The sequence below is a fragment of the Acomys russatus genome, chromosome 1, assembly GCF_903995435.1.
Source record: "Acomys russatus chromosome 1, mAcoRus1.1, whole genome shotgun sequence".
NCBI classification, from domain to species: domain Eukaryota; kingdom Metazoa; phylum Chordata; class Mammalia; order Rodentia; family Muridae; genus Acomys; species Acomys russatus.
In genome coordinates, this window is record NC_067137.1 from 93,158,094 (window position 1) to 93,180,335 (window position 22,242).

A 22,242-nucleotide genomic window follows, 5' to 3' on the forward strand; every position below is an offset into this window, starting at 1 on the left:
AACGAAATATGCTTCTAGTTAAACCGTACGTCCTATGTGTGATGGTTTGAGTGAGAACAGCCCTCTTGGTCCCCTATGTTTGAATTCTTGGTGCCCAGTCAGCAGAATCATTTGGGAAGGATGAGGAGGCACAGCTTTATTGATGGTGGACCACTGCATCCATGCCACACCCAGTATCTCTCCTCTCTCTCTCTCTCTCTCTCTCTCTCTCTCTCTCTCTCTCTCTCTCTCTCTCTTTCTCTCTCTCTCTCTCTCTCTCTCTCTCTCTCTCTCTCTCTCTCTCTCTCTCTCTCTCTCTCTCTCTCTCTGTGCCTGTTGCCTGCGGATCAGGAGGTCAAGCTCTCAGCTCTCAGCTACTGCTCTAGCGCCACGCCTGTCTGTCTCACACCATGACGATCTTGGAAACCCCTCTAAAACTGTAAGCAAGCCCCCAATTAAATGCCAAGAGTTGCTTTGGCCACAGTGCCTCTTCACAGCAGTAGGACAGTCACTAAGACACTATGCATGATATAGCACTTGCAATAGAATGTCTCGTTCAGTGGGCCTGTGCTTTGTGTGTTCATGTGTGTATGTATGTACATGTTTGTATATGTGCATATGTATGTCAATGCACATGTGTGTGGAGTGCGGAGGTCAAAGTTGAGCTTCTTCAGTCATCCTCCATCTTATTTTTTTCTTTGTTTTGTTATGTGTATCTGTGTGTGTGTATGCGCATGTGCACGCATGCATGTGCACACATGTAAAGGTCAGAAGACATCTGTGGGAGTCACTTCTCTTCTTCTATTATGCGGGTTCTGGAAATCAAACTCTGGTCATGAGGCTTGGGGACAAGCATCCTCACCTGCTGAGCCATCTTACTGGCCCTCCGCCTCCACCTCACCTCCCCACCTTTCTGTGACAGGATGCCACTTAACATGGAGCAGCAAGGCCCACAAACCTCCCTCCCTCTGCCTCCCTAGCACTGAGGTTAAAGGTGTTTGCTCAGCAAGCTCTTTAACTGAGCCATCTTCCCAGCCCTTCTTAAATACTAAAGGAGCTGGCTACCTAGACTTCCCTCCACTGTCATAGGCAGAAGGATCCTAGGCCTTCCTTCTCCTTCTGTTTTTCTCACTGCAGCAGGCCTGCACATGCACACGCATGCATATGCATGCACATATGCACACACATATACACATACTCACATTCACACAATATACACACGCACACACTTGTGCACACATATACATACATTCACACACACATATACACACTCACACATATACCCATGCATTCACATGCAGAGGGGGGGTGACCTAATACAACTTTATAGCAATTACTCCAGAGACTGCATCAGCAACTCTCCTCTGAGTCACACTCAACAGTATCAAGCAAAACTCTGAGCTCTCTTAGACCCCAAATCAAATGGAATAAAACTAAGAAATGGCCATTTAAAAATACTGTCCAAATAAATTTGTTTAAAGAGGACATACCCCAGAAAAGGGAAGCAGTCCCCTAAATAGAAACTGCACCTTATAAATGATGAAGGCAGAGACACTAAAAGGTGAGCAGGCCGTGCCTGCCTTAAGGGCGCTGGAGAGGGGCAGCATTCCTCCACCCATCAGAAATGGCTTCCTTTTGTGGGAATTCAGCCAGAGACAAGGTCACCTTCTACTTTTGCACAAAGGTGCCTATGTGCTCACCGAAGTCTATGTTGAAGGTATGTTCCTGAAACTTTGGCTCCTGTGAAAAATCCAAGTGTTAGGATGGAGAGATAGTTCAGTCACTAAAGCGCTTGCACGCAAGCATGAGGACCTGAGTTCAACCCCCAGAGTCTACATTTAAAAATAAAGATCTAAATGCTAGGCCTGATTGCATGTCCCTGTAATCGCAGCACTGGGTGGGGAGTGGGGTGGGGGTGCAAAGAAGGAATTCTTGGGGCTCACTGGGCAGCCAGAGTAGCAGACAGAGGCAGACGGATCACTGTGAGTTCGAGGCCAGCCTAGTCTACAAAGCAAGTCCAGGCCAGCCAAGGGAAATCCTGTCTCAAAACAAAACAAATAAATAAAACAAGGGGCCTGGATCCTGAGGAATGGCACTCAAGACCGACCTCTGCCTTCTGTATAGGTGGACAACCAACACACTAACATGCTCACTCATGCACATTACAACACACACACACACACACACACACACACACACACACACATACACACACGTAAATTCACATGCCAGCCTGTGTCATCTCCAGGAAGATCAGGGCATGCTGCTTTGATGGTACTTCCTCCTGGCTACTTCCATGTGTCAGGTTAAAGCCATTGATCCCAGAGCCAAGGCCACTCCTGGGCATCTTTTCTCACCACTTTGCAGAGGTGTTCTGAGCACCAGGCTAGACCTGGCAGCACAGACTCAGAAAAGGATGGGAACTAACCAGCACTTGGCCAAAGGCTCAAGGGGGAAGGGGAAGGGAGGGGGAAGAAGAGTGGGCATCTGGTTTCATAGGCTTCGTAGTGGGTCTGATTTCACAAAGCAAGAACAAGTGCCACGTATGGTTTTGAAGTTCCTGATTCCCAACCTTGGCTGTTTACTATCTCTGAGCACCTGAGCCCTGGCTGGGAGAACAGGCCTCCCAGGACAGTGCAGCTGCATCCGCTGAGGGATGAGGACACCTGTAAGGGCCCAGACTCACAAAGCCATGGCTCCTCTCTGCAGAGCAGCTCTTGCTCCAGAACCCTGGGCATCTTTGGTCTGGGCCTTTCTCCCTGAAGTTGATACAGCCACTTCCAGCTCATGCTTGAAGCATACACTCTAGAAGTCTTTCCAGGAATCACCAATACAGCCACTGTGTGCTGGAGGGAACGGCTACGGAAAACCACCAGCCCTGGCTGCTTCTCCCTCCGCCAACACCATCGAGGCAGGCCAAGGATGGAGATGGGCATCCAGCAGCTATAAACACAGCTGCTGTCACTCAGCCACAGCTAGGAAGCACATGCTGGGAGGCCAGGATGCCCCAATGTGAATATCTGCAGACAGACACATCAAACCCTCAAAAATCACTTTTGCCTCAGCCCACAAGCCAATGCGTCCATAGCTCCTTGGACACATGATCCACGCAATAAACACCCTTGGCTCTGTCCACAAGCTGCTGCTCTCGCCTATGAAATGAGCTTAAAACACTGTTCCCCTCCATCCTGAAGCCCCAGAGCAAGGTGTGAGGGGGCGGGCACCAGACAATACCACAGGAGACTTTGGAAAGGGCTATGCTAATCAGTGGCCACTGCTGAGGAAGGAAGTGACTCAGACATAAACCCAGCCAGCTTCCTCTGTAGTCCTCCCCTGGGCTCCTCTGCCACAGTTGGGGAAGAGGGGTGTCCTGATGGGTGATGAGTCTGGGGCCTCCCCACTAGAAAAAGAGCAGGCTGCACACACCACAAGATACATAGTCCCCAAGACAGTTTTGGGCACCCAGGATTGACGGTTCCATGTGTAAATTTTCTATTTTTTGGCATAAGCTAATCAGGTTTGCGCTTCTAACATGACTGAAGAAGTTACAACTATCTCTTGGTGTATTTGAATATTCAACACATATATTAATTTTATAATCATAAAGTAAATGTCTAAAGAGACCTGTCTGTAACATGTAAGAGCAGAAAAAGCCCTGAACAGGAACCAAATAAATTTGGATTCTGTGCTGGGCCCATAGGAATTCCTGTGTGACTTTGAAAGTGTTTCTTTTGGTTGGTTGGTTGGTTTTGGTTTTTTGAGACAGGGTTTCTCTGTGTAGCCCTGACTGTCCTGGAACTCACTCTGTAGATCAGACTGACCTCGAACTCAGAGATCTACCTGCCTCTGCGTCCCGAGTAATTGAGATTAAAGGCATGCGCCACCATGCCCAGCTGAACAAGTTTCTTAACCTGGTTGGACTCCCATAAAGGAACTGCGTTTAATGATGCCTTTTATTCCTTTGCACAAGATATATTTGATCTTATGACATCATCAAACTAGTAATTATTTTTCTTTCATTTCCTTTTTTTTTTAACTTGTTAGACAGGGTCTCACTATGTATCCCTGGCTATCCCAGAGCTTGATATGAAGATCAGGATAGCTTCAAACTCACAGCAATCCACCTGCCTCGGCCTCCAAGTGCTGAAATTAAAGGTGTGTGCCACAAGCCCAATGCAGTTTTTTCATTTTTGTTGTTAGTTTTAAAGGGAGTTGGCTGTTGCTGTTGCTGTTGCTGTTGTTGTTGTTGTTGTTGTTGCTGTTGCTGTTGTTGTTGAAGACAGGATCCTGCGTATCTCAGCCCGACCAAGGATTTACTACATAACTCAGGCTAGCCTCAGGCATGAGCAAGATGACTCCAGATGCCTCCACTGCTACTTCTGCTGCCTGGGGTCACAGCTTCTGTGTGGCCCTAGAACCCTCCATTAGCTACTTGTGTCTATTAGGTACCTGAACTGTGGTCAGACCAAAATGAGACATGGGAAAGAGCCAAACACAAACTGCGATTCAAAAAGAAAATACAAGCACAAAACAAAACCGCCAAAGAGCACCCATCGACCCTAGACTGTCCCCTGCTGGGAGGACCATAGTTGTGCTGGCTCCCAGTCCTGATCACATTGAGGAAAGTCCTGTTGCTAAAAAGATCCAGTCATCTTCACCCATTCACTGGGCAGAGCCCAAAACACATGCCACCATCCACATACATTAAGGGGTCTCGTGAGAACCAAGGACCTCCACACACACACTCCCACCCACACACCCCCACCCACACCCTCCCCACCTCCCCACCCCCATCCCTCCACCACCCACCCCCCGCACACTGAGCAGAGGTCTGGGTTGAGGTGGCATCTGCCTTGGCTCTGTCACATTTGCAACCCAGACATGGATGTGAAGATAGCCGCGTGTCGGAAGTGACAGATGAGTCAAGGTAAAGAAACCTGTGCCACAGGGATGAGTTTTACAACCTGACTCCCACACCCCCAACAGCAAGCTCTAGTTATAACGAGCTAGCCTTTTCATTCCAGACAGTCACGTGGGCAGGTGTGAGGCAGTCCCGAGGGTACTCTTGCCTCTTTGGGAAAACATACCTGAGGCCAAGGTGCCTATGTTGATGCTACAGGAAGGTGTTGTTGAGGGCGGGGGGGTGGGGGGGGGGACCTGAATCAAAGCATTGTGGTTTCCTGGGCTCTGGTAAGGAGGCAAAGTGCCAGAGCCTGGCCCCTACCACTGCCAGCTTTGCTTCTCAAGGGTGACAAGGAGGAAGAAAAGAGATGGCACAAGACCTGAGAGCCTGGAGAAGTGTGGAGGACAACAGGCTCTATTTACACAGAGTGAACACATGTATATCTGTGTGCCACGTGGGCACCATTCTTCTGTCAGAAAAAAAAACTCTGTTGGGGTGTTGTTTATTATTTTGTTTTACTTTTTCCTGCAGTATAAGGGTTGAACTCCAGACCTTGCACGCACATGCAAGTGTCCTACTACTGAGATGCAGCCTTGGCCAAGAAACTCCCTTTGTGGACACAAGAACCACTATGGGTCTCACTATGGGCACCTAAGGCCTCCCCACCTCTCCTGCCACTAGCCTGGCTGAGCTCCACAGGGTACTCACCAGGTTTTATTTCCAGAAGTCGCAGCTTTGGGTCCTCTGGTGGGTGCAATCGTCGCTTCTTGCGCCAGCAGCGAGCAGGATATGTGTATAGCTGGCCTGGAGCAAGGCCTGTGTAGACAGACACAATGTAAAGATAAAAGGCTATAGACCAGAAGGGACATCACAGGCTACCCTGCCCAACCTTGCCATCCACAGTGAGACAACTAGGGCACAGAGAGGTGAAGTGCCTTGTTAGTGTCACCCAGCTGGGGCACAGTAGAGCCAAGGTGTAGTCTCTTATGATCTCTATTCTATTTACTCCATCACACTTTTCAGTAGGCCCATTGCCAGACAGAGCCACCACCTTTAGCAAAAGGTATTTATTACCTGGCCTGCACAGAAGACCTGAGGGACCCCAAATTGAGCTTGTTCAGAGTCCACCTTACCACCAGGTTTGCAAATAAGTGTCCCTGCAGTGACTGTCCCTCTGTCCAGGACCAGGTTAGGCAGGCTCCCTTCAAGGAGGAACAGCAGAAGTCAGTGAGCCTACCTGAGAGCTAGCCTCGACTAAGACACATTTCAAAAACACAGGATCAAAAGGGCCAGATATGCTTGCAGCCTCCTCCCACCACTGTCAGCTTCGGGCCATCTGCAGAGGCCAGAAGACATGGGCAACTCACGGCTGCCCTGGACACCCACTTGCATATTCTGTGTTCCTAGACTTCCTGCCCCATGTGCCAGGCCTCACACAAAGAAATCCCTACATCCATAGGATGAATGTATGGTCAGAAGTCTATAGAATGAGTGAGCATGCATTGTCTCCCTACCTACATTTGGCCTCTAACACCACCAGCTTCATTGCTATGCCAAGCACCCTGCATACACATGTGCACTGTGCACATATAATACAGAGAGAGAGAGAGAGTTATGGGAATGGGAAGATGGCTCAGTGGGTAGAATACTTGCTATACTAGCGTGAAGACCCAAGTTCAATTCCCAGCACTAGAAGGCACATGCCTACAACCCCAAGTCCTGAGGAGGAGAGATGTAGACAGATGGATAATATCCGGGGCTCGCTGGCAGCCAGTACAGCTGAAGCAGCAAGCTCTGGGTTCACTGAGTGACCCTGTCTCAAAAATAAGGTTAGGAATGATGAGAAAGATACCCAAAAATCAGTCTTTGACTTTCACCTGCATACATGAGTGATCGATGTTGGGGGAGGGTCTAATGTATTTTGATGTTAATTACTGCTTATTGTCTCTGTGTCCAACCTTTTGTTTAATAAAAAAGCCATCCCACCTGGGCAGGGCAAAGGAGTTACGTGGGGCTAGGAGAGAGAGAAATTCTGGAAAAAAGAAGGACTGCCACCAGGAGAAAGAGACCTAAAGTAAAGAGAGGAAGGCCGCCATGGGTTTAGCTAGAGGAAAAGCACATGGCCCGCGGTGTGGATGGAGAATCCAGCCCAAATAAAAAACATTAACAAGTATTTGAGATTATAAATGAAAGGTAGCTTGATAAAAGTTATTAGAAGTAGATGGCATGAGATTGAGACAGGGGTCCCATGCCTGTCTCACGATGGGAGGCAATTTAGAGGGTTGATATCTGCCCTGCCCCAGGTTAACTAAGGCTAGCTTAAAATATAACAAGTGTCTGTGTCTTGATTGATTGCTAGCCGGGCCTACAAATAATACTTGTAATTTTAAAAACAATAGTGCATACCTGTACACACACACAGACACACACACACATACACACACCACCAACACCAACACCACTAATACTACCACCTCCAACCACAACAACAACAACAAATAAGAGCCTCCATTGGCTCATTTGTCATCTTTACTCATTCACTGGGCTGGGTCCAAAGCAATACCAGCATTAAAGGATCCAAAATGCGTGTGTAACTTTGTACGCTAAGTACCATAGTTTACAGGATGGTAACATTGGAGATTTTTATCTCCACCCCATTTGATTCCCGGGAAATATTAAGGATCCAAGTTGGCAGGTCTACAGATCACCCTGTGGCAGGTAGCTAGAAGGCTAAATGAGTCAAATTGGTAGTAATCTTGAGCTCCCTGACTATGGAGAAGGGGGGGGGGCAGTTGTGACCTTCTCTGAGAGAATGCGTCCCCAGAGATAGCTCCATGTTTCTATCGTGACTCACTTGAGGACTATCTTATCGCTAGCCCTGTCATTGCTGAATAGAGGCATTCACTCTGGGTCCCATCCAGACAGTCAAGCTACTTCTGGGGATGGTCCCCTGGGATCTCAGCAAGGACCCAGGCACTGGCCTGCTCCTCCACATCACAGAGCAAGTCCCAGAAGTCACCACTCATTTGGAGCTAATGACTCAGTAATCAGCTGAAACGGCAAGTGCTGGGAGAACTCAAAAATTTGAGCCCCAAATTCACACCAGACCTCGGAAGGGAGGTAGGCCGTTAAGAGAACTCAACAACTGTTTTTTAGGAACTTTATAGATTGTCTTAATGCCTACGAAGAACCTCTGGAGGCCTGAATAGCATCCACTGGCTGTTTGCCTGTGTTCTCTGATGTACCAAGACTGGTTTAATGGCCTTTCCTGTAGGATCCTAATGCCTTGTATTTCCCCCAAAGTAACATAAGCAATTGCCCACATACTAGCATCTCCCTGACTGGTTCTGAAAGAGCTGGGATGGCAGGAATCACACCCTCTCTAGTGTCCCCGGTACTTAGCACACCATACTTGGCGAGCTCATCTAGGAATCATCATATAAAGCCAACCAGAGCTTAACGAGACTCAGAGATACAAGGAGCAAATAACCATTGGCCGCAATGGTCCCGGCCTCAGGGTACTCGCTCACCCCCACACAAACCATTCAGGAAGGGCTGGGATGTGGCTCAGGGGTAGAGACCTTACCTACCACATACAGGACCCTGGGTTTGATTCCCAGAACCACAAGGAAAGAAAAGTTCTTGTTTGGCAAGCCATCCGAGAAGGCCTCTGGAGGGTGGGTGAAGGCCTCTGGAGGGTGGGCGAAGGCCTCTGGAGGGTGGACGAAGGCCTCTGGAGGGTGGGCGAAGGCCTCTGGAGGGTGGGCTCTAGACTCAAGTTCTAAGGCGGCCAACAACCGGTGTGGCCATCTCTGTGCCATGAGTTTTCTCTTTGCCCATCCCCTACTGACCCCTGGTATTTCCAGCCTGAACCAAGGCTAGTAAATGAGAAGAGGCAGGTCCTGAACAGCATCCCCTAAGGGCTTAAGGAGCCAAAATTTGTAAATGTCTACACACGTCTGGGTACTACAAGCTTTTTACACTCTAGTCACTGCTTTGTGAGTTAATGACACCGAGGCCACCCTACTGGTAGCTGTATGCCCACTCTCCCGGAGAGCTAGGGCTAGCAACAGTACAGATGTCCAGAAGACAGGTGGCTTTACTTTCTAGCTTGAAGAAGCCCTGTGCTACGGAAGAATCTCACATGTGTGAGTGTTAGAAAACACCACAGCCCCTGTCAGAGCCTGCCTCCTGCCTGTAAGAACAGCTCACCAGTAACACCTGCCGCAGGGAAATACAATGGAAAACACCTGATGCTCAAGAGGAGTCTCTCTGCAGCCATGACAACTGGACAGGTGTCAGTTGCTGAACTGCCATAAGCTAGTTGATATAGATGAGTCTGGGACCCTGTGACCGTGTGACCATCTTGCCAATGCCACCGTCTGGCTCTCCAGCCACCAGGATGGAAGCATGCTTCTCTTTTAGTTTTGCTTTGAATCCACCTCGTCTCAACAAGTAAATGGGCCCCAAAGCACTCCCCTGAGGCTCCTAAGCCCCTTTCCCAGTCCTGCTCGACAAGCTGACAAGCAGACAAGCACCAAGGCCCCTTTGTAGGACCAACGCAGTCCACCCTGCAGTTGCACCTACGGAGGGAAGAGCAAAGCCCCGTGAGACTGATGTTGTTTATCTCATTAGAACAGGAGGCACATAACTCAAAGGCCTGTGTGTGGGAAAGATGGAGGGAGGAGGAGGAAGAAAAGGATGCAGCCACAGCCACTGGCAGGGAAATTAGCCCTGAGGCCTGAGCTTAGGGTTAAGGGTGGATATGGAGCAGAGAAAGTAAGAGGCTGGAGACAAGAGAAGGACCAATCGTGCCTGGCAACCAAGGCCACAGTTACCCTCCCCCCAGTCACAGGCATCCTGCAAAGACTGCAGGATTGTCGCCTGGAGCACCAGGTCCAGGTCCCACACTCTGTCTGTGTGAAAGTATAGGCAAAACAGGCACACTCACACAGAAATGTGCTCGCTTGCTGGGAGAAATGGTTCCGTAGAAAATTGTGCTGTGGTGAGCCTGGTGCTTAACCGGCCAGTAGACTGCAGACAAATGCTTGGTCCTGCACAGGGTTCTAGTTTGCCAGTGAGTGTGACTGTCCCTGACTACGCCTAAGCCAAGGAGAGCTGGGAAGACAAAGTGACACAGAAAAGCCGCAGGAAAAGAAGTGGAAGAGAAAAGGACTGAGTGATTCCCTCTGGCTCCAGCCAGATTCAAACAGGGGAAGTTCAAGTCCACTGAGGGGAAGGTTCTTCCCACGGCATCCCAAAGGTAGACCCGCAGCTACGACCCAACCTTCCCCGTGCTGGAAAGAAAACTCATCCACACACATTCACGGGAGGCAGTGTGCTAGCCAACACCTGTGCTAAGCTGCCTTTATTTTTCATCCATTTTTACCTTCCAGAAACTTGGGCCGGTTTGTCCACCTTCTCGCCCAGCGGCCACCAGAGCTCATCTCTGTCGCAACCCTCCACCCCAGATACCCACTGCCAAGGAGCAGAGGGGACCAGAGAGGAAAAGGAGCACAAGAAGGCACTTAGAATATCTGCTTGCAGCCAGATAAAAGGATCAGAGACCGCAGATGAAGGACCCAAATGCTGCTGGCCATTTGTCACCTGTCCACAGCCCCACCCAAGCACACAAAATAGGAAGGTGCGCGTCACACACACACACACACACACACACACACACACACACACACACACACACGAGGCTCTTCTCAGGGCCATCAGCCCCATTTAAAGAGCTCCTTCACATCTTGCTCCCATTGTATGTCACCACAATGGGTCATTAATGGCCTTCACATCTACAGACAGATAATGGCAAGCATTGGGAATTCTTCACCAAGACTGGGCACTGAGTAGTTCCTGAACTATGAAATCTGAAGTAGAGTATCAGAGGCATGCCAAGGCAGTTATAGAGGGGGAAATGCCTGCATAAGAAATTTTGCACAGATAACTCTCATATCGCAGAGGCTCTGTCCATGCCACTGCTTGAAAAACATGCCCTTTGGACCATCCTTACAGGACTGGAGAGATGAGCACAAGGTCCCAGGTAGGGCCTGAAGAGTGGACAAGAGTGTTCCCTAAGCACACCAGGGATGTGTCCCTGGAGCTCTGCCCACCCTCTCAGCTTAGCTAAAGCCTGCCCTGTTCCCAAGGCCATGCATGAAGTATCCCCGACCCATCTCTTAAGGATGAGAGTCTGGGCAACGGGCACCGCACTTCAAGACTTAGCTCACACTGTTGTGACCATCCCTCCTGCCTGGCCTCTCTAAGCTCTATGCTGGTATCCACTGCACCAAGACTACCCTGGCTTTTTCAACATGGAAATGTGGCCTGCCTCTTCTGGCCCACGGGTTCCCAAGCCTAATCCCCATCACTCATAAAGCAGGCACAGCAACAGACATTGCACTCACCAAGCTTTTCTCTTGGGGGGCAGAGTCAGGAGGCTAAGGGTAACTTTGCAACCAGCCCCAAATCACTCAGCTCCTAATGAAATCTAGCGCACAGCAGAGGTGCAGGCCTATTCTTTCCACCCTACCTAAATCTCAATGGGTTGCTCAGGAACAGCAGGACTGAAGCTGAGAGCTCTGCCCCATGGGAAAACAGCACCCCGCATCAAGACCATGAGGAAAAGAATCCCAGTCCCTCTGCCCAATCCACTTCCTGTGGAATTCACGTCCCTGTCACATCACATCATCAGCACCAACAACTCTAATTTTTCAGCGTGAACATGCCCCCCAGTGACACAGAGACATTGTAACGAGGCATATGAAATATGCGAAGAAGCAGAAAACCATCAGGACCCACTAGCTACCTTCATCAGAAGAACTTCTTTTAAGAATAATAAGATTATTCCAGGAGTAGTAGCCCATGCCTTTAGTCTCAGCACTCAGGAGGCAGAGACAGGCAGATTTCTGAGTTCAAAGCCAGGCCAGCCTAGTTACATAGTGAGTCTACAAAGAGAGCTCCAGGACAGCCAGGGCTATTATACAGAGAAACCCTGTCTCAAACACGCGCGCACACGCACGCACGCGCACACACACTCACATACACACACACACACAAAAAAAAACCACAAGACTGCCCACTATCTGGTATAGGAATCACCTCTACACCTCTACAAGGTCCCCAACAAGTGTGCCCCAAACCACAGCCTTTGTTTCAATATCTCTAGTTCTCACCCAGGCATGACTCAGACAGGCTCCTATACTCTTGAGATATTCTGTTCTAAGAAATGGATCTAGCACACTGCTCCCTTGCAAAGGATGAAGGGGGCATGACAGCATGAAGAAGTTGGTATATCTAGCAAAACTCTGTAAATATTCCCTCTTTGACCTGCCAATACCATTTTCAGGAATCCCAAAATGTAAAAATGTATATTTGCTGTAACCTAGCAAATGTCCTTCTGTAAGGGCCTGATTAAATAAACAACAAAATATGCATACAATGTACTTGTTAAGATGAGTGTGGCCACCCTGCTATAACCCCAGACTAATTCTAGTGCAGGGAGGGAGAGGCCAGAGAACAGGCAATCCAAAGCCAGCCTCAGCTACAGAATAAATGAAACCCCTATCTTTAAATCAAAGAGTAAGGGGCATGAGGGATGTGGTTCAGTTGGTAGGGTGCTTGCCTTGGCATATATGAAACCCTGGATTCATATCTCCGTAATGCATAAATCCAGGCAAGGTAGAGCATGCCTATAATCCCAGCCCTTGGGAAGTAGAGGCAGAAGGATCCAAAGTGCTAGGTTATCTTAGCTACATAACAAGTTCAAAGCCAGCCTGGGTTACATGAGATTGTCAAGGGAGGGAGGGAGAAAGGAAAGAAGGAAGAGAGAGTTAATTCTACCAAAAGCTAATTTTTGAGAAAATAAAAATGAAGAGCCTCTAATCAGAAGAAAAAAGGGAAATAAAATTACTAACATAAGAAAGAAAGGCCACACTACTACAGAGTCTACATATATTAAAAAGATAATGATACTCTGAGCAATTTTTTCTGACTGTTTCTAGATCCTGCGTGTGCACATACACACACACACACACACACACACACGTCTGTGTGCACATTCATGTTCTGGCTCATGTGTAGAGGGCAGAGGACAACTTGGAGAGTGAGTTCTTTCCTTCCACCGTGCAGATTCCAGCATAAAACTCCAGGAGACGTCGCTTAGCTAGCAGCACATGCCCTAACACGCTGAGCTATCCTGCAGGATCCTATGAGCAATGATATACAACTCACTTAAGTAACTTATGCAAATAGGCAAACTACCAAAGCTTACCCAAGATAAAGCTGACAACCTGACTAGCCCTTTGGCTGCTTATGAGATGAAATTTATAGTTGAAAAACATTCCCAAAAAATTACTAGGTCCAAGTAGGTTCACTGGCAAATGCTATAAAACATTTATGGGAAAACAATACCAATTCTATAGGTAAAGTCTTCTCCAGAAATTTGAGAAGGAAAAAAAAACCTTTCCCAACTTATTGCATGAAGCATCCTTTGGTACTCAAACCATACACAGCATTACAAAAATATCTATAGGCCAGAATCTCTTCAAATAGACAGAAAATGCAAATAACACCTTGGTGACATGAAGCCAGTAATATGGCAACAGGAAATACACTATGATGAAACTACATAAACGAGTAAAACCATGCAAAGAACAATGGAGCAACCCACACATGTGTTGACACTTAATCTTTGATAAAAATACAAAGAAAATTCAAGAAAGGTAGTCTTTGCAACAAATTATGCCGAAGGAAACATCTGCAAAAATAAACTAGTTCTTACTTTCTACTATATACAAATGATAGAACCAAAATAAACACTAAAGTTATAACTTCTAGATAAAGCAAAAACCTAGTAGTAGGCAGCAATTTCCCAGACACATTGCCAAAAGCACAATTTATAGGAGAACAAACTGATGAATTGGATTTCACAAAAACTTAACCCTTCTGCTTCTTGAAAGAGACTGTTATGGCAACCAAAACATCCAAGATTAAGAGAAAATATTTACAGTGTGTGTCAGATAAAAGGGGCCTCGATTATGTAAGTGCCCAAATCTGACAATCTTTTAATGAGCAAAAATGCTGTACACCTTAGCAAAGAGCAAGTGAACAGACTGGCCATGTGATACTGGGACATATAATAAAAAACACAGCATCTTTAGTCCCCCTTTTCTGATTCCCTAAGCGTCTTTTTGTGCACTAATAAGATCAGCACTGCTTGGAGGCTTCTGCCTTAGCTTGGGAATGTTGCCAGGGTTACCAAACGTGCGAGGATCAGACTGGAGCCTCCACTCCCCTCCAGACCTGCAGCCCCTAACTTCTGACATTCGACCTCTGATCTCCACGGCAAGAAAAGGCTCTGGGGTTTGAGCTGATCACCAACATTCAATGTCATAATCAGCCATGCACACCTAATGAAGGGGCCACGGAAACCCCCAAGGTTGAAGTTCATGTGCTCTGGCTGGTGAACACACAGAGGCACTAGGGGTGTCACAACCTCACCCCTTGTCCCTGGGACCTTTTCCACATAGCTGTTTTGTGTGAAGAAAGCTGATTTTCTTTCTCCCAGAAGCTATCATTTTCAAATAACTTCCTGCTGGGATTTTTTGTCTGGCTTGGCCTTGTGCAGGTTTCATGCATGTTGTCGCAGTCTCTGTGGGTTCAGATGTGCATCTTTCCTTTATGTCTGGAAAATGCTGTTGCCTTACAAGTATGTACCACTTTTGATTCTTCTTCTCTTCCATACTCATCCCTGAGCCTTAAAGGGAGGGTTATATTAAAGGCATCCCATTCAGGGCTGAGTGCTCCAAGGTCTCCTGCTCTGCATATTGCCCAGTTGGGATCCTCTATGTTAATTCCCATCTACTGCAAGGAGAAGCTTCTCCAATGAGGGCTGAGCAACGCACTAATCTGGGTCCCTGGCAACCATGGCGGCTGTGAGATCCTTGGTGTCGGAGAGCTACAAATCAATGGAGATGAGCAGAGAGGAAGAGCTGAGGAGGACACGTGTGGTCGTGTTTCCCAAGGGAATGGAGACAGCAGAGCTGGCTCCTTTGTAACGAGATGCTGGTCCAGATAGGTCAACTGTTTCTCTGAGTTCTGTGAGCCACTGTGGCGAGTGACCAAATCTGAATGGCACTATGGGAGCTCTCAGTTGTATCCAGAGGTCAGAAACAGAGCTGACTGCCTGGACTTGCAGTTGCACGTGAAATGGGAGCAGTCCTGGAAGACTGAGCCCCCTTAACCTGAAGGGTCTGATGGTTCTCCACCTGGAGAGTGTCAGAGGCTAGGTAAACTGTGGATGGACATGCAGCGGGTAACTGCGGAAGAACTAAACAATTGCTAGTGTGAAGAAAACAACACATCTGTTCACAGAGGCGTCAAATGTGAATACAAAAAAGAACAGTTTTCTTCAACCGCAAATCATGGCTGTGAGGGCGGTCTGGCTGCAACGCCTGTCAGCCCACTGATTGCCAGAGTTGATTCAGCTGATCTGGCTGGCTAGGTGGCTGTCTCCTTCCTCCCTCACCACTTCATGGGCGACCCTTCCATTTGGTCAAAGAGGACAACCTTCCCCAGGTAGAGGAGGACCGGTCTTCAGGCCAGGGTACATGAATAGCTGCACTCCCCTGCTAGAACCTTCAAACAAGTTCAATGGCAAATAAGCACATATAACGATGCTAAGTAACACTATTAGTTAGGGGGACACAAATGGAAACAGTAATAAGCATCACTATATATCCACCAGAATGACCAGATTTCTTCATAACTGACAATGTGTAGTATTAGCAGAAACATCAAGCAATAGAACCTCCGCACGTGGTAGCAAGGAGCAGTCTCTACTTCACTCTGGACAGCTGCCTGGCAATTTCCTTGAAAGTTAAGCATTCATGTTCTTTGTGATCTAGCCATTCTGTGACTGGGCTGTTTGCCCCCCAGAGAAATTAGAGTATGTGTCCATGCAAAGACTTGAACACAGACACTCATAAAAGCCCTCTTTAGTAATAGACAGAAACTTAGAAAGAAGTCCAAACCTTCATCAGCAGGTGAGTGAAAGGGGACACACAAGTGTGACAGCCATACATCACAGCACTGCCTGGCATAGAACGGAGTTCTGGATGTGTGGTAGCACATGGATGAATCCAGAATAATTACACCAACTGAAAGAAGGTGGACACACCACCACCTCTAAAGTGGAGTACGTAGCAGTTTGATTCCAGTATGGAAAGAAATCAGTGGCTCGCCCCCAAGAAAGAGGGAGGAGAGGTAGAGAGACAAATGAAAGAGTCAAAGGGACTTTAGAAATGTTGCAGAGCTGTGGATATGTGTTCAGTATCTGGATGTGTGCACACAGGTCAAATCTCAACAAATTACGCACTCACCAAAAAACATGCAAAGTCCATTATATGTAACTATACGGTTTGAGTATCATTTACCCAAAATGCTTAGAAGCAGAAGTATTTCAGAACCCAGAGTTTTTACAACTTGAAATATGTATAATCAACTTTACCTATGTCAAGTATCCTTAAGCAGAAAATTCAAACTCCAAAATGCTCCAAAAAATTGAAACTCAAAATTTTTAATTTTTAGGGCTGTAGCTCAGTGACAGAGCATATGTCCAGCTTGCAGGTGGTCCTGGATTTGATCCCCAGCACCACATGTGTCCACACACACAAGAAGAAGATAAGAAAAATAATAAAATTTTCAGATTAGGAATGCCCAATCTGTATGTAATAAAACTGTTATGATTTTTATCTAATTTGAAAAAGCAATCCCAAGGATTTCTGTTTCTAGATATTAGAGCAGGTAAACTTTCTCCTACTCTTTTTTTTTTTCCATTTTTTTAAAATGTGTCTGGTGCTTTGCCTGCATGTATGTCTATATACCACATGTGTGCAATGCCCAAGAAAGCCAGAAGTGAGTGTCAGATTCCCTGAGACTAGAGGTGAAGACGGTTGTAAGAATCAAACAGGCCATCGGGAAGACCAGTGAACATTCCCAAGCTCCGAGCCAGTTCTTCAGCCCCATCGTAGTCTTACAAGTATAGCAAATACAGTAGACACAATCAAGACAGTCCTGAGACATGACAGGAGCAAAGCAGAGCACTAAAGCACACTGGGACCTGAGCACCATCGGGTTGGTTGAGCTCCCTGGGTGCTACTTTCATATCAAGTATCCTGGACAGGGTCCTGGGAAAACAGAGTACCATGAAGACATCAGTAAATGCAGAACCAAAAAAGCCCCTCAGAAATCCTGCTCTCTAACCAAAAGACCAGAAAAGAATAGCATGAGCTATCCATGCACCCAGAGTCTCCGCTTATCTGTCAGAGAGAGCCAGGGGAGAAGCTTGAACTCATGCCTGCAGCTAGAAAGGATGAGGTGGTTGTCCCTCGGTGGGTTTCAGGAAAGGCCAAATGAGGAACTTTGACCACTCTCACCCTCTGGTAATAATGAGCGCGCGCGCGCGCGCACACACACACACAGAGAGACACACAGAGCATCAGAGGAGCCTGCCAGAAACAAGATATCAATAACACCTAGAGTCTCAAAACAAAATAGCCAACCTGATCTAATCAACTTAATAAGACAAGGGAGGTGAAATGATACAAATGTTAAGATTATCTGGCAAGAGTTTTCAAAGCATCCATCATAAAAATATCTCACCAATTATGAACATGCACAACAGATGGAAAAACAAAGTCTCAGAAAAGGTAGATGGCCAACCAAAATGGCGGATTCTTTGACTAGTAATGCTTTGTCACAGCTTTTATATATATGCATTATAGCTTCCAGTTTTGTGGTTTATGGGGTGTATACGTGCCTGCCTCTCTTGGCATCTATGTCTCATGTTTTCCCTTTGTTTGTTTTTCTTCTTCTGTTTGTTTTGTCCTATTCCAGTTTATTTACATGAAAAATCTATTTTTAATAAAAGAAAAATAGAAAAAAAGAATAAAACACAAAAGCTACAAGGAACCAAATAGAAAGTTGGGAGAAAAATAGTGATTAAAAAAAAAAAAAAAAAAAAAAAAAAAAAAAAAAACTCCATGGATGAACCTTACTAGCAGAACACAAAAGAGAAAATTATAGAAATTGGTCAATCTGAGGAAGTGAAAAACAAAAGCAAATAGAGTTGGGGGCGGGGGCTGGAGAGATGTGTTGACAATTAAGAATACTGACTACTCTCCTGGAAGACCCTGCTTTGAGCCTCAGCACCCACGTGGCAGCTCACAGCTATATCCAATCCTAGGGAATTAAATGCCCTCTTCTGGCACCTGCAGGCACTGCACACACATGGTGTACTTGGCTCCATGCAGGCAGAACACCCATAAACATAACAATAAAGGTTTAAAATTAGAGCCTAGGGAGCAAAGAAGGCAGCTGTGGAGCTGGGACAAAACATCTAGCATGTGTGCTGTTGGAATCTCAAAGGAAAGTGACTGGGCTGAAACAATTGCCAAAAGTTTCCCAAATTCCCAAACAAAAACAAAAACAAAAACAAAACAAAAAAAACCAACAGGCCCCAAAAAGCCAAGTAAACTTCAAATAGAATAAATCTGAACAAATCTATTCCAAGACACATCAAAATTAAACTTTGAAAACTAAAAGCAGAGAAGAAAACTTGACAGCAATAGAAAACTGCTCTTCTCACACAAGGGGAAAAGCCATGCGACTGATAGCAGCTTTCTCCCCACAAACCATCTAAAGATGGCAACTTTTTCAAATGCTATTTAAAAAGGATGATCAACTTGTAATTTTCTATCCAGCAAAAGTACTGTTTGGGAATGAAAAGAAAAAAATGACACATTCTTTGCTGAAGGCATTCTGAGAGTTATCACAGATCTTTACGTAAAGGCCACAGCATTCTTCGAGCACTCCAAATTGTGTTGGTTGGTCTGATGTGCTCTTCAGTAGAGAGATGTTTGAGACAGCTAGAGGATTAGTTCCACCATCTAACCAGCTGAGCTCACCGGTCAGTAGGGTGGGAGGAAAGGCTATGTGTGGCTGTAAAGGCATTGTGTGGAAGAGATCTCTGCGGTAAGGAAGCAGTTTCATGTCTTGGCTACATGCGACAAAACGGTAAGATCTCCAGAGAGCCCCATGAAAGAGGAGGCAGAAGGTAAGTAGGAGCCAGAGAGGACAGAGGACACGAAGAAAATGAGGCCCTCTAAATCAATGAGCAAAGCTCATATCAGCTCAGGCACTGCAACAGCATGCACAGGGCCTGCACAGGCCCGTACCAGGTCCTCGGCACTTACAGCATGGCGTCCAGCTTAGCATTTTCATGGGCTTCCTGAGTGTGTAAATGAGTGGATCTCTGATTCTTGTGCCTTTTCTTGGGCTCTTTTCGTTCTCTTGGTTTGTCCTGTCCAACTTTAGTGTAATAGTTTGTGTTTTATCTTATATTGTATTTGTTATATTTTTATGAATGAAGAATGAATAAATGAGTGAATGAATGAATGAAAGCCTAGCTACTAGGGTAAAGGGTAACAAATGAACCGTCACTTATGGAGTGGCACTGGATATATCAACCACTCCAGGGCAGATCTCATGTTGAGAAGTAGTTGACCAACACATAATGAGCTCCACAGTCCTGTTCTGTTCTGTTTTGTTTTTACATGTATATGTGCTTTTATTTGGTTACAGTTTGGTTATTGGTGGTTTGTTGTTTTTCTTTTTCTTTTTTCTTCTTTCTTTTTTTTCTTTTTCGATAGTGTTCTGTCTTGGTTTTTTGGTTTGGGGGATTTGTTGTTGCATTGGGGTTTTGTCTGTTTTTAAAAAAAAAACTTAAAATTGGGTGGGTAGGGAGGGAGAAAGGATCTGGAGGACTCAGGGAAGGGAAAGAGTATGATCAAAGTATATTTGAATTTTAAAATGTTTTAAATAATAAAAAATAAAATAAGAGAAATGAAATACAGCAAGAGCCCTTCACACACATTTTACATTATCAACTTCTGGTGTGATGTTCTGGCATGATTCTAGGGATAGTGAGTGAAAAGCAGAAAGGCTTTCTCCCTGAGTCCCACGAGGTATACGGTGACTCAAAACGAGAAGCTAATTTTACAAAAAGAAATTCTATGAAACCTTCTACACAAAGCAATCTTTAATAAGTAAAACCAAAATGAAACCTATAAATCCAACCATATAGAAGACTCACTGTCACAACCAACACAGAAGACTATTTGAAGTGACTTTAAGGCACAGTGGCTTGACGCCATAAATGAAGAAGGACAAGAAATACAAAATGCAAAAGGGAAAAATTGTATACCCTGTCCAGCAATCTTACTATGAATAATCTTGCTGTTACTGTCATAATCATGTGTCTATTGTGAGTACTTGTGTGGGATAAAGCCAGTGTGTTGGTATCATTAAATCCAGGTACATGGGTGTGTGCACATATGTGTTGAGTACCTGCATGCATGTATTTGTAGCATATGTATGTGTAATTGCACCATACATATGTATATGCATGCACTCCTGTGTGTGTATGTGCATGCATGTGTATATATGTGTATGTGTGTGTTAGATGGCTAAGAAAAGGGATATGGAATAAAGATAGTTAAATACAAACTATTTAAAATGGAAGTAGCCAGGAAATAGTATAATTCCACAGTATATCTCACTTAAAAATATCATACTTCTGCCAGGCGGTGGTGGCACACGCCTTTAATCCCAGCACTCGGGAGGCAGAGGCAGGTGGATCACTGTGAGTTCGAGGCCAGTCTGGTCTACAAAGTGAGTCCAGGACAGCCAAGGCTACACAGAGAAACCTTGTCTTGAAAAACAAACAAACAAACAAAAAAATCATACTTCTTAGCTATGCTGGCTGGAAAGCCCGAGAAATAATGTTAAACCAAGAAGAGGTGAATGACATGGGTGGTGCTTCTAAGCGCGGCAACAAAAACAAGAACCCAGGCTTCCGGGAGAAGGAGCTGCATCTAGGTTTTCAGCAAATAACATAGAAGGGGGGAGAGAGGGGCGGAGGGAGAGAAAGAGGAAGGGAGAGAGAGAGAGGAAGGGAGGGGGAGGGAGAGAGAGAGAGGAAGGGAGAGGGGAGGGAGAGAGATATTGCCAGGAGAAGCCTGCGGGTCTCTAAGAGTGACATCAGCAGTCGCAGTGCAGGAACCTATCTGGACCCTGGCTTACCCTAAGGGTAGCAGAAGAAATGAATGTTGCCTGTTTGGTGTGATAGTGATTGTGGGTCGGGCAAGTCTTGTCCTTTGTCTTTTTAGGCAGAATCTTGTCATACATCCCAGGCTGGCCTCAAACTCAAACTCCTCTCGTCTAAATACTGTGACAACAGGCACGCACCGCTGCACCCAGCTAGTTTGACATTTGAAGTCGAGAGTATTGAGAGAGAAATGATGGGCTGTCCCAGATCTGCTTCAAAGTCATCCAGAGTCGGGGCGGAAGGTGACAGCTGAGCATGAATGAAACCGTGGGCAACGAGCTGGCTGCTGTGGGGCTTAGCTGTGGGGACCCTGGTCTTATCTGTCGTTATCTGAACTTTACATGGATATAGAACTTTTCAAAACAAAACAACAAGCTTGTTTAATATACTCATATGGAGCCAGGTGTGGTGGCGATGCCGATGACCCCGGCACCTGAGAAGTAGGGGCAAGCGGATCAGGAAGAGCAAGTTGGGAGACCAGCCTGCGCTACCTGAGACCCTACCAAAGACAGCCAGCGGGTCAGTAATGTGCTTACTATGACAGCATGGAACCTGGGCTCAGTGATCGGAACCCATGTAAATGCACATACATTTAATCTCAGTGCCGGGGAGGGAAAAATAGGCAGATCCCTGGAGCTCACTGGCGAGCCAGCCAAGCTGAATCAGAAAGCCCTGGGTAAAAGTGAGACTCTATCTCAAAAAACAAGATGAAGAGCAACTGGTTAGGAAGATATTTGCATGCACACATGTACCCCCTTCTCTCCCCCACACACACATGCACCCATGTGCACATGGAAACAGTTACACACACATACACACATGCATGCACACATGGAAACAGGAATACATACATATGTGCATGCACCCATGCACATATGGAAGCAGGTACACACACACACACTTACACTTGCACCCATACACACATGGAAGCAGGTACACACCACACACACTTACACTTAGACCCATACACACATGGAAGCAGGTACACACCACACACACACACACACACACATGCACCCATGGAAACAGGCACACACACACATGCACCCATGCACCCATGGAAGTAGGTACACACACACACACATACACAAACACACATGTACCCATGCACACATGGAAACAACTACACACACAATAAATAAATAAATAAAATTTAACATAAATAAACGTGACCACAGAAAATTGCATC

At 46.3% G+C, this 22,242-nt stretch overlaps 1 protein-coding gene across 3 annotated transcripts in view; it reads right to left on the reverse strand.

The window, feature by feature from the left end:
* Dpf3 (double PHD fingers 3) overlaps nt 1-22,242 on the reverse strand; it is a 277,997-nt gene that overhangs the window by 127,865 nt on the left and 127,890 nt on the right. For all 3 annotated transcript variants that reach the window (XR_007830923.1, XM_051148677.1, XM_051148689.1), the window contains exon 3: nt 5,591-5,698. Coding sequence is in view for 2 of the 3 variants with exons in the window: in XM_051148677.1 (XP_051004634.1) it covers nt 5,591-5,698 (108 nt within the window). In the remaining variant the exon portion in view is untranslated. The remainder of the gene's footprint in view (nt 1-5,590; nt 5,699-22,242) is intronic.